The sequence below is a fragment of the Pygoscelis adeliae genome, unplaced genomic scaffold, assembly GCF_000699105.1.
Source record: "Pygoscelis adeliae isolate BGI_AS28 unplaced genomic scaffold, ASM69910v1 Scaffold122, whole genome shotgun sequence".
NCBI lineage: Eukaryota > Metazoa > Chordata > Aves > Sphenisciformes > Spheniscidae > Pygoscelis > Pygoscelis adeliae.
In genome coordinates, this window is record NW_008824358.1 from 1,196,193 (window position 1) to 1,209,603 (window position 13,411).

The 13,411-nt window shown below is 38.6% G+C and overlaps 1 protein-coding gene across 2 annotated transcripts; it reads left to right on the top strand.

The window, feature by feature from the left end:
• The first annotated feature begins 172 nt into the window (after window positions 1-172).
• MKKS (McKusick-Kaufman syndrome) lies at window positions 173-7,168 on the top strand. 2 transcript variants are annotated; one of them, XM_009319568.1, is made up of 6 exons: window positions 173-282; window positions 768-997; window positions 1,953-3,396; window positions 3,924-4,099; window positions 4,815-4,925; window positions 5,410-7,168. In XM_009319568.1, the coding sequence occupies exons 3-6, from the start codon at window positions 2,406-2,408 to the stop codon at window positions 5,848-5,850; spliced, it is 1,719 nt and encodes a 572-aa protein (XP_009317843.1). In that variant the 5' UTR covers window positions 173-282; window positions 768-997; window positions 1,953-2,405; the 3' UTR covers window positions 5,851-7,168. The 2 variants fall into 2 exon arrangements, with proteins under 2 accessions (XP_009317843.1, XP_009317844.1); XM_009319569.1 differs by having other exon boundaries at window positions 772-997.
• The last annotated feature ends 6,243 nt before the right edge of the window (window positions 7,169-13,411 follow it).

Consider the following 13,411-nt stretch of genomic DNA (forward strand, 5'->3'; position numbering starts at 1 on the left):
TTATGGAGGGGGGGGTTAGTGGGACACGTTACTCCTGTCAGGAGGATGAAGTTGGGCGCAGGAACCTTTACTCTCCGACTTGTAGCTTTGTAGCTGTTTAAAGCAAGAAGTTATTTTGATATAAAACCTGACTGTACACGCTTTTTTTCCCTGTAGCTGGTAATTCTTAATGAAATCCCATGGAAAGTAGAGGCTTACACGTTCTTTTTAGACAAGGGCGTATTTATTACGTTTGTACTGATACTTTGTAGTTTCTGAAGATCAAGGGCGAAGAGGGCTAAGGTAGGCAGGCATAGCTGCTACTCTGGGCAACGTAAGCTGATGTCAGAAGCATTGCGGCTTGTTTGGCCTGCAGGTTAGAAGTTCCGTGTTGTTAGGAGCTCAGTCATTGAATTTTATTAACTGGGGGGGGAAAAAAGGGTGTATTTTGAAACTGCTTTGGTTTAGACTTCAAATATTTATCACTGAAGCAGGAATATTTGTAATTCGATAAACATAAACTAACAAAGCTTTAAGATTTAGCATGCCAAAGCTTGAAGCAAATGCAGCGATTTAACATTTCAAGATGTCTGAATTGAGGCTATTTTTATAGGCTTTCTTCTCTGAGTTCACAAAGTAAGACTTTCTTGTGTCATTTTGTCTTCTAATCATCTCCTGCGCTGTAATTAAAATATTAACATTTGGGTTCATCTGTTGTGTGCTATTATTATAGAGTAAAAAGAAGGATTTCTAGAATATATTTAAAATAATAAATTATCTTTACCTAGGTAGATGCCAGTTTGCAATGGGTCTTAAAACCATCTGGAAGGACTACAAAGTTCTGATTGTTATGGGAACTAGCCTTGGGCTAGTGCACTGGGGGTGGTTTTACATCAAGTCCAGTCCTATTTTCCAAGTGAAGACAGAGGACTTTGTTCCAGAACCTGGGATTGTGGCATACGTGATGCGAAGCGATCACAAAAATAACGAAAAATAGCATTAGTGCTATGTATTGTGGGTAAGTTGCCTAATTAGCTATATCTGTATCTTTGAGGCAGGAGATGAGTCAATTAAATGAGAATTTTCTAACATGCAGTCTTGCTGCTCTGACTTTAGTCTTCCAGAGTTCTAGTCTTTTTTTTGCAACTGAGTTAATCTGATAGTTACATGGACCCAAAAAATGCATCATACATCTCAAAAACTACTACTAAATCACCATCAATTAAGTGATGGTATTATAGGTCTTAAAGATATTTAAAAATAAACTCCAATAACTTCAAGGCAATAGTCGAACTCTTGTGACTGGGCCTGCAGAAATGTCCTTTCAGGCTGAAAACTGCCCAGAAATAATTGTGACTTTATGTAGGAATATATTCTGCGTTGTTAGTAGGGATGGTCATTACAGTAGAAAAGAAACTCAAGTATGAGAGAAGCCTAAATACTGTACATTTACATAGAAATGTAAATAAAAATATCCCTTTAAGTTTTGAAGTGTTTAAGAACTGAAAAGAATTTTATATCTTGGGTATCTTGAAGTAAGGAACCTCTCTTTCAGAAGTGGAGATTTCTTGAAGTTTAGTTCTTAAAGAAAAAGCTTTTGTTTCTGAAGTGGTTGCCAGGGAAGCAGCACTGAGTAGTTCAGTTCTTTTGTGCTCAAGTGAAAACAGCTTAACCTCACTACAGTTTTGACACATTCATATAAATAAATGCAGTTTATAGTGGCTTGTTATGTATAGGCCTACAGGTGAAACAGTATATAAACTGGTGGTCAGAATTGAAGTTATTAACGAACACGTATAATTTGTGTACTATATGCTTATAGTATATATAATATTAATGGGTTTTCTCAATTAAAAATCATTATAGTTTGGTATTTGTCCGTATGTGAGTTTTTTGTGAAAAATAAAATAGCTGTTCAAGTTACGCAATATTGTCGTAAGATTATCCTAATACCTTTATGTTTTTTATTGTAGGTATAATTAGCTTTGAAGCTTTTCATCTGTGAGCGTTGCTGGAAGAAGAGATGAGGAAAGCTAGCTGGAGTAGAAAGAACTTTCTGCTTGTGGCAGGACTGTCACTTATAGGTTTCCATTTTGGAAGCATGCTCGTGAATTTTGTTGCAAAAAAATCTGTTCGATCACATTCAGAAGCTAAAAAGGAAGACCATCATGAATGAAATAGCTTATTGCTGTCATTATGTACCAATTTCACGATAGGATTTAATCCTCGTTTTAAGAGGGAGATGATGAGCAGTCACAGAAATGTTGTTATTGTAGCGTATCTACTCTTTCACATTTAAAATAATAATCCTTGGCTGCAAAGAATTAAAATGTACTACTTTAAATTTAAAAAAAGTGCTATGAATTATAGATCCAAGTAAAAATGAAATATGTTTTGCTGGCCAGAATTAAAATCTCAATTTGAGAATGTCTCGTCTTGAAGCTAAAAAGCCTCCGTTATTTATTAGTGAACCTTTAACTAAAGGTACAGTTAGTCAGTCACTGACTCTGCTAAGTGGAATATTAAAATCTTGCTATGGTCCTGCTGGTAGACTCAAACAGCTCCACAATGGTGTGGGAGGCTATGTTTGTACAACTTCACAATCTTCAGCCATACTCAGTCGTCTTTCTGTCAGTCATCCTATATTAAGTGTTTTGATGGCCTCTGTACAGAACCACATATGCCGCTTCAGTGACTGTGGCTTATTTACTGCCATTCTTTGCTGTAGTTTGATTGAAAACTTTAAAAGCCTAAATGTTGCATCTTGCACTGTCATTAAAATAAGCAAGCATCTTTTGAGTTTATGTATGGACTACCTCAAATCTGAGGCCTGTGGTTGCCGGGTGTCCGTGGATTTTAGCAGTCTTGAGACCCTTCTTTGTTTGGTACGTAGCGTATTAACAAGCAAACCTGCTTGCATGCTTAATAAACCAGAAGTTGATCATCTCACCATGCTGATTTTAAAGGCTTTTATGTTTACTGTTCCATGTCACGTTGAGACTAATGCTGTTTTAGGGAAGTGTATAATAGTACCTGTGAAAGGTAGAAGAGTCGCGGATTCTACAGTTCTTCCTGGACTACTGATAGAAACACCAGAAATCCAATTGGCAAAACCACTTGCTGTCAAAAGAACTTGTTCAAACATGATCAAGATAGCACTTTTCTGTGTGTCCATGTCAGGAGACCTCTTCAACCCTGAAGAAGGAACTATAACAGTCCATCACGGAATTTCTCTGGAAATGTCAGAGGTGAATCAATTGCTTAATGTAGGAAAGCAGCTGGTTAATGAAGAGGTCGGCCTTGTAGTGTGCCAGAAAGTTATCCATCCATCTTTGAAACAGTATCTGAAAGAGAACCACGTCATCGCTGTGGACAGAGCTGGGCTATCGCTGATGGAACCCCTGAGTCGCATGACAGGTAACAAGCGAGTTTTCTGTACTAAACAATTGTCCTTAATGTTCGTCTCGTAATGAAAACCTGTCTAGGTTGGTGTCATTGCCAAGTAAGAATTCTCTTATTTCTGTCTGTATCCTACCTTAGCAGCTGAGCAAGAGTTGTTCTTTTCTAGTCTGAAAACCATTTTTTTAAGGTGAGAATGGTCTTTTGCAGGCTCTAATGGTGGCATACGGCACGTGTGATTACCGATTGCTGCATGAGGAATATCCAATTATAGTAACTGTTTGCAAATGTAGATTATTTTCAAGCTCTTATTTAATGAGAATAAAACAATTACTTTTTGTACCTTAAATTATCACTAAGTCTTGCACTTTGAAAACATGTTCGTTTCTGTTTGTGATTCCCTGTGTAGAGTGAAATGTTAGGTATGGAAGAATATATATCATTTAAAAAGCCAAGAGGAAAAAAGTCCATGCTTTATGAAATGCAACAGCTCTTCTGATGGCAGTAATACATAACCGTTCTCTGCTTTTCTTAATTGGTTATAGGTTCAAAACCTATAGCTTCCATACATTCGTTGTCTCCCAATTGTTATGGCAGTTTGAAAGATGTGCGCCTTGAAAGTTTTGCTTCAAAACACTTTGTGCATCTAATTCCTAACGACACGGTTGTCTGCAGCTTGATACTCTGTAACAGAAGTGAAACAGCATGGGACGAATTGAAGGTAGGCAAATTTTCTTGAAATCTTTCTTGGAAAGTCATGTTTTTAATGGAAAAATAAAAAAGCAGTGAGAAATACAGATACGGTGAAGTTAGAAAAGTGATTTTTTTTTTTCAGTACGTAAATGGAGTTTAGTTAGAGTTTAGGTATACAGTTTCAAGAAAGCTAGTCAGAAACACCCTTGTTTCCAGAACTTCAAAATCCCTGGAGTGCTCATGTTTATTTAACGTCTCTACTTTAATCTGGGAGTTGTTTAGAGACAGAAACATTTTTCACCTGTTCTTGAGGCCGGCGCTGGGTAAACATTTTCATTCTCATTACTTGGTCCAGGAGAGCATAGAGAAAAAATTGTCCAGCAAAAGGCCAGCAGCAATACCTGCAATGGTAGTCAGGCATAGTTTTGCATTGAATAGTTGCTCTAGAAATGTCATTGATGCTGATTGACTTTTTATATATGACCCTGTTTTTCTAAAAGAAGGAATAAAATACAGCTTTTTTTATTTCTGCTTTTCCATACCAAGTGTGGACAAATAAAGACAATTTCTCATTGAGTGAACGTGGTTTTGGAAATCACTCAGCGGCTTTATATCAACACATAATTCAAGTTTATGAAGTCTGTACCAGAAACTACTGAAAATTGTATTCCAGTAGTTTTTTTCAGTGGCGGAAAATCCTATTAATCGTGGTGTGTCTAATGACAAATTCATATGGTTTTCAGCGTGCCTGTGAAACTGCAGAACATGTGTTACAGTTAACAGTCAAGGAACCTTTGGCATTGTTAGGAGGTGGCTGTACAGAAACTCACTTGGCTTCGTACATAAGACACAAGGTATGTAAGACATAAGGTTTTTTTAAAGCTGTTTGATGTGCTTAGGAAACAAGAATTTATGTAGAATCACTGCTACAGATAAAACTCTTGTCTCTTCTAGATTAATGTTGCATTTTTGCTGTCTAACTACTAATATAAAACAAAGGGGTCTATTTGAAGCACTCGGTGCAAATTACATCTTTCAGACTTGTTAATACTGTATTTGTACTTGTCAATCTTTCTTTAGGTATTTATTATGGTAAGTGCTTATTTTAAGTGTTAAAATAAAAATGTGTAGAATTTTTATATTGAAAGATAATTGTGCAGAGCTCAGCTTTGACTTGTCTAGAAATCTTTCCTATTGTGGAATAATTATCACATGAACCATTTTTTTAGCTAAGACTGAACCATCTGTTTAACAAAAAAAAGGCAACAGTATGATATATGTTTAATTAAAATTGTTTATGTAAAACAGTGTTCTAATTTTCTGTTTTGTTTTTTTTAGAGTTGTAGTCTGTCCACCAGCAGTTTTAAAGATCTAGATTGTTCTCGGACACAATACCAATTGGTTGCTGATGGTTTTTGCCGCTCTCTGGAGTCTGTAGCTTGCTCTCTGAATCATGATGATGGAGAAATTCTTACGGACATGGTTTATGGACACTGTTGGCTAGTTCCATCAGGTTTTCCCTCTGTCTCTAACTGGTCAGATCTAGTTTCAAAGTGTGGCTGTGGGATTAATGGTAACACTGAGAATCTCAACTGGAGGCTTTTGCAAGGCCAGTTTGGCTCTCCTATTATACAGGGCTGCCCTAAAGACCCCTCAGTAAAGGTTGCTGATTTTCTGACATTGGACTGTTTTGCTGCGAAGTGTAGTGGCCTACAAGTAGCTCTGGAGACAGCCAATCTGATTTTGGATCTCTCATACGTAATTGAGGATCAAAATTAGCTCTGATCTTACGTGAATTGTGTTGCACAGCAAGATACTTAATTGAAAGCAGAGTCATATATAACATGTTAAGATACTCTTTAAATGGTTAGAATACAGACAACAGACAGATTTTAAGTCAACCAGTTGGCCATTAAGTACTCTTCTGATTGTTAATCTAATGTGCCCTCAAGCATTTTCAAGTGTGTAACACTTTGTTAGGAACTGTTAAATGATTAGCCACATATACAATGAATTGTAGTAACAACGACTTACGAGTATTCAAATTAGTGTATTTGAAAGAGTGAATAACACTTAAAAAATGGAGTTTCTCGTGTCCTGGGAGATTTGAATGTTCTCCTTCAGTAAATAAGTGCTGAATTTAAGGAGTCCTGTATGATATTCCCTCTGCATTAAGCAAAGTTTTGGATTTTTCTGTTAGCTCTGTGGCATCTTCAAAGGAATGGGAAAAATGGATTCACTTGCTGAGAAAACTTATGTTATGGATTAGAATTTATGTAGTCTCAGCAAAAGCTTTACATGTTCAAAGACTTTTGTGTTGCGGCAGAACTTTCACTGGTGTGTTTTTAATTTTGTAGGTAAAAAAGAAGGCTTTCCTTAGCAAATATCTTGAGCCACTTGTTTTCAAATTTTGTTCTGAAGATCTTGTCACCTATATTACATGCAGTTTCTGCTTCTAAATGGCTGGAAGAAAGATTTTAATTCCTATATGTAATCGATTTAGAAAGTCATTAAAAACTCAACCTGGAGATCTTCAGGTAGCAGGTAGGTAATAGAAGATTTGAAAAGAAACGGCAGACTGTATGGAAGAAACTTTTCTAAAGTGGACCTTGACTGCCTTCTGTGGAATACAGGACAGTTTATAAATAATGATGTTTCTGTCATTTAAGCAAAGCTGCAAGAAAGAATGTCCCACTTACCACTCAATTAACTCTTCGACTGTGCATAGCTTCTTTTCTTTTAATGAAGTAAGGCTTTAAGCTGCTCAGGCTTGTTTTGATCTTTAAATAAGGCTGTAGACTGAATGATAGAAACTTTTCCTCATTTTCAGCTTGCATGCAAGATCAAAAGGGGTGTTACAGTTTCTCGCTTAAACTCATTTTCTTTGCCCCTTTTCTTCTCCCTCTTTGTTTTCAGTCACAAGGGACAAATTGTTCATGACATGCTTTTCCAGAAAACATCCGAGTTAGTTATAGACTAGTTTGCTTATTTGTTTCCTGGTCTCCTAAGTTTTTAATATATTTACTGAGTAGAAGCAGTAGAATTGTTCTGTATAGCTCAGTTTTGAAATATGTAATTAAAACCAGATCCTTCCAGACCTTTTGTACAAAGTCCTTTTCATTTTAAGAGCATAAATAATCGTTTTCTCACTGGAAAAAATGAAAAGTTATTTAAAGTTTTTTTATCTTTTTATGACCTGAAATGATTGCTTCAGTGCTATAAGGCATCCTTTGGGAATTTGTGGAAGAATGTTACAAGGGTTGAGATGGAGGCTGTTGAAAGTTGGTTACTAAAAAGGCTGCTTTCATATCTTGATCCTCCCATATACCATGAACCATATGAAAACATTAGGAATAATGAAGCCAAATGATGGTGTATATCTTAAGGCACAGAAGAATCTTGGTAATACTTCATCTAATTATGAGTCTCTAACTCAGAGTGTTGAATTAGAGTATTTTACTTCCTGTAATAGCAGCTTGTTATGCGGTGCAAAAATGTTGAATTTAGTGACTACAGCTGTGAAGTGAAAATTAAAACAATATTTAAGTAGAAGTAGTTGCTAGTGTTTGTCTTGGTGTCTGAAGGTTGGTTCACAGCTCGTATAAAACCATTGTTAGCTCTGATTCTATTCTCCGCCCTCTGCCCCCCACACCATTTTATGAAAATCACACACTGGAAAATTGTGGAAAAAATTAAATTTAACTTTTGGAGAGTAAGTAAAAAACCATTTACACCTGAACCAAAGGTTGTTTTGTATACAGGTAGTTTTAATAACAATTAATAACAATTTTTGTCTCCTGATGTGACTGAAAAGGAAAAATAAGCAGTTGGCACTGCTGCGTATGGGCAGTTCAGTTCTCAGTTGTGCTACAGTCTTCCTGAACCCTTAGTGGTTAGTGTTACCCTATTTTTAATGTGTAACACAGGAGGGAGACAACTTTGGATACTGTTTAAAATGCAAGTAAATAGAATTTTGACTCTCAATCCGAGAGCAACATCAAAATAACTTTGCTGAACTCCCGTGTTTCCTGAGAAAACTTAGGTGCAAAAATGGTGGGGTTCCCCCCCTGTCTTTTGAAACTGACAAAATGAAATATCCCCAGTTGTAAGTCCTCTGAGAAGCCACTATGGCTTTATTCCTGCTCCCCTTGGAATTTCAAGTTTGTTCAGTGGGAAGAATTAGCATTACACAAGTAGTATTAAGAGACATGTTTTCTGATCGTGACCTCAGTCATGTCTGACTTCCACAGATTGCTCAGAGGCTGTTAATTTCAACTTTAATAATTCTACTGGTAATGCGCAAGAAGTAAGAACATTCATCTCCAGCCTTCTCGGCTGTGTTAGTGCTCCAGGCCTAGCAGGAGCAAAAAGAAGCGCTGATGTTATAATCACTCAGGTCAGCATATTTAAGTAAGATGCCAGTTTAATATAGTTGCTCCTTAGTTCGGTATTTCAGTTTTCGTTTGGTATTTCAGTTCCCATTTGATATTTAAAACTTCAAAGTGAAGACGATCTGAAAATGCTGATTAGTTTAGGGATCTTTAGGATTTCTATTATTGCGTCCTATTCCAAGCAGACACAGCATTAAACATCACTATTTTGGCATTGGCAAAGAATGCAGAATAGCTGCTTTTCACTGATTCTGCTACTGATTTGTGAATTTGTAGGGTCACTGAGCTGTATCTGAAGTCTCTTTCTGTCTATTTTCCCATCTATAAAATGGGAACAACAATAACTTTTCCTAGGGCATGGAGATTTGTGGGTGAAGCATTCTAAGTAAGATCCCGATGTAAAGTGGAGAACTAGTTGCTGCACAGGAACAAAGAAAGAGATAATTCAAAACAAACTCAAATCCTCACTAAAATAGTATAGTCGTTTCATTAAGGGAACTTTGGCTGGGATTTAGGTAGACTCCTTAAACTAATCTGCTAGGTAAAACCCCCCTGTTCTCCCTGTATAGTGAACCTGGATGCATTTTCTTTTTCTCTGAAATTTCGGCAACAGGGTGTTACTGTTGCTAAGAGTAACCTAATTTATGGCCTTACATCTTCAGTACACACACCCAGAGAAGTGTGACCTTAAAGCCCTGTGCAGTAATGCTTGAACTTCAAGACGCATTGTCAGACACCTCAGCAATCCTTACTGTATCATGTATGTCTTCAGAGTCTGTGCTCTGCATGTGTTTCAGACCAGATGTTCATATAATGCTAATCCTTGAAGGCAGGGTAGAAACAGATTTATGAGTTTGGGAAACCTAACCTTACTGTATTGGTAGCATAACACTGATTTTTTTTTTTACCCCACCCCCTCGCCTGAAGTGTTTGGGTATTTTTAGGTTAAGCAGCTCTTATAGTGTTAGATCTATCCTGGTAGGGGAAGGGAGTATTTATTGTTGTCAAAGCTTGTAAGAAAAATACTGCCTGGAATATCGCAAACACAGTACAGCACGTATAAAACCATTCACTTTACCCCAAACCTGAACTTTTGAATTTTACTTGTGCCCTTATTTTGCTGCGCTGAGTAGCAAAATGTAGTATTTGTCGCATTTTCAGCAGTGCCATGTGAACGGAGTCGTGTAAGTACTACACTCTTCAATCTCAAAAATCAATATCCATGAGTCAGTCAATGTCATAGGAAGAACTTTAATTGGATTTGCATTTACTACTGTTCTAAAGATGTAGAAACAGTCTGTTTTTATTGCAAAGAGACTGCCTCCAGCATGCTTATAATCTGTGCAGACAGGCTTTTTGAGAAGTCGGCTGCTAGTCACATTACAATGTTTATTTTGACAATTTTAGTAGCTTTTATCCAGTAATGTAAATACAAGTTATTTCTACCTGCTTGTCAGCAGAGACAAGTTGCACAGTACTAATAACTAACTCTTTGGCCAGTAACACTGTGATCTTAAATTCTCAGTTAAGAAATACCTTTACTTTTTGTCTGTATACATTGCACTGTATAAATTAGTTATGCACATTATAAGCTCAAAAGTATATACAGATTTATTCTTTATGCTGGAAGCAGAAATGTAGTCACAGCATATGCAGATAGAGGCACCACGTTGTTAGTCCAGACATGAATAAAATTAATTGCCAAATAGGTTCCAGCATTGGGCTGGGCACTTTGTATCTTTCACTGTGCTGACTTCCATTATTCTTGACCTAGATTTTCATTAAACATATATAAATATCTTGTAGACATACCTCCTGCAGAATTTTATTTCCATACCTTACTACAAACATGTTCATAAACTTGAACTTTCAAATCTGCTTGCACACGAAAACCTTTCATTCAAGCTTTCATCGTGTGCCTTGAAGGCCACAGCTGTGTACTGCCTGGCTTCTGCAAACTGATTACTGGTGTCTTTGCTATTTCCTGCCCTGACAACATCAGCTCTCTTCAGGTACACATTAAATACACATTAAATACTAGCTGCTTATTATTGTAACACTATTATATGTTGTCTGCTAAGCATTTGTGTGGCAGAATACCCCAACATCAACAGCTATTCCTTATCAATAACTTTCTTTTTATAAACCGTTGTCTTTTTACAAGTAGAGAAGCTGAACCACCTCTCTTTAATCTTTAATAACCATCCTTAGTATCTTCTCCCTTAAGGCTTATGATATTGTTAGTCTGATCTGTTACACCTGGTGAATATTGGGTAAAAAAAATGGGAAGCTGGGGGGGGGTGGGGGAAGTTCCCTAGTCTGTAGTGATGACTTGGAAAGACTGACTCATCAGCTGTGTATGGGGCTACACCGGATCCTCTGCTGATGGATGGTGTACTAAAGGGTGATGACCAAGTGATTTTTCAGGGAATTGTAGGGACTGTGGTAGTTCCAGTTCCTGAAAGACTTTGTGACTTTGAGAGGCAGAAGTAAAACTATTACACCCTCATTTATTACTCCTTGTTCATGTGCCGGCAGACCCTAAGCTCTGGCAGGGTTTGTCTTAGGGTTTCTGGTACATTTGATTGGATTACGAGTGTGCTTTTGCAGGTGAATCTCCGTGGGTTGTCCGTGGCTGGCTGCCAGGTGCCTACCCAGCTGCTCACTCACTGCCTCAACAGGACAGAGGGAGAAAACAGGATGAAAAACCTCCTGGGTCGAGATAAATCTCTTCCCTCTGTGTTTCTCGCACTTTTCCCCCTCGTTCCTCGCTGCCGAGTGGCGTTTTGCCCTTTCTTAAACCTGTTCATGCAGAGGTGCCGCTGGCATGGCTGAGGGGCTGGGCTGTGCCCTGTGGTGCAGCTGCTGGAACCGGCCTCTCCCCACAGAGGCCGCGCAGCCCCTCCTGCTGACTCCTCCTAAATACCTCGCAGGATGCCATTTTGTGAGCCCTCTCTCAGTCGTTGAAGGATGTGGAAAAATTGCTGATTTTAGAGAAACTTGGAGGAGGGGAAAGAGCCGAGGAAGAGCACTAGAGATGGTTAGCAAAGCCTAATCCTGGAGGAGGTGCTGTGGAAAAAGAGATTCCGCTTGCACAGCGAGTGCTTCAGGAGGGACATGTGCTGCTCCTGGAGAGCAGCCAGCCAAAAGGGCTGACCTCAAAAAACAGGCAGCAGGGGCAAAGAAAAACCCAGCTTCTATTGGATGTGGGTGGTGTAAAGGTGTGGTTGCTGATGGCTGTCATCTAGGGCAGGTGTGACAGGGCGCCATGCTCCCCTAAGAGGCAGATCACTGGGACCTACCTGTGGAGAAACAAGGGTTCGAAGGTGTGCTTAAAGACTGAGGAGCTTCCTGAAAGGGGCACTTTCTGGGAAGGCTGAGGTGGCTTCCCAGTATCTTTGAGAAGGGGAATGGCCCAAGAGCTGCTTTGTGTGGGGCTCCCTGGCTGGAGTTCAGGTGGGAAGACCACCTACCCGCACCCATAAAAGCCTCCTTAAGCGTGGTCTGAGGAGATGAGCGTGTATGTCATACGACAGAGGATCGACCCACAGCCCTTCTGTCATCGCATGAGTGTTGCAGTCCATGAGGTGACTCCAAAAAGTGAGTTTTTCTATTTTTACTTTGCACCGGCACGGTGTCTACTAAACAGGGGTGTGTGTGGCACGGCCGTCTGTCTGCCAGCCTTTTTTCTCTTTTTTGCTTTCCATTGCTTCATTTTTAAGCAAGCAAGCAAATATTTCTTCTGTAACTAACAAAGGTAGGACGAATTCTTCCCTTGGTTTTGCATGCCTTAACTCTGGCCTCCTGTTTTAATTCTTTGTTGGGGTCAGCCAACAGAGGTGAGGAAAGGAAAATTAGATTTTTAATTTGTACCTGAGTTCTTTTTGGGTATTGAAAATCATGATCCTAGAAGGTGACTCCCGAAACTGTCTGTCCCTGTATCGCTTAAGCGTCATGTAGTTCTGTGATCAGCGTTGCACTGACTTCCATGCTTTGTGTTTGGCCCAGATATCTTCGCTGAATCAGGTCTTGAACTGTCCTGTCATCATGCTTTACTTGTAAACATGAATTTGTCTATAGATTATACTTTTTCAGTATTATACAGAGGCACTGAAGTGTTTGGTCTGGCTACTCAAATGTGTTAATGTTCCCCAGCTGGGAACATTTCTGATTGAAAGTGGCTCTCAGCTGAAACATGATTAAACAGGCTGTAGCTAAGACAGTTGAAGATATCCCTGCTGTCTCTTACTTTTGAAATAAACTGTTTTATATGTGTTGGTAATTAGAAGAATATAATACAAAATGCTGAGAAAGTGGAATACTTGAACCCTGCGTTGAATAATCCAGTCATCTTTTTTTTATTGGTATGGTGCGGGCCTTTCCAAATAAAGTATTCATCTCCAAAGCAAAGCAGCAGAGAAATTAGTTTGGATTTTTAATAATGAAAATTGCTGTGTAAAATCCTCCTTTGAGTACTGAAATATTGTAGTGTCAAATAAGAAAAGCTGTATGCACTTGATGTCTTTGAATGTAAAATCTCTTCAAGGACTTCTTTATATCAGTGTTCAACAGAATAGCGGCATTCTGAGAGGAGCATGAGTGCCTGTGTCCTGGTTTTAGGTGTTAAGAAGATCCATTGCGTCTGTTTAATCAAAATGGCTGCGAAATGAAAAATCTTGTCCCTAAAACTGCAGGCGAAACAGCAGATGTCACTCCAGCCTTTCTCTATGTGGGCCGGAGAAGAACTTCCTCCTGTACAAGGATAACTTGTGTGTGACATTATTGTTTATGTTTAATATAGTGTATGTTAAGGAATAGAGTGCGTTACGGAATTTCTGAGATTAACTGTGGATTGCTGTTTTACGTACTAGAGAAACACCCTGTTTCTGCACTGTCTCCACTTGGATCTGTGTATGTTGGCATGGGGTGGAACCAATTTATGAAGAGAT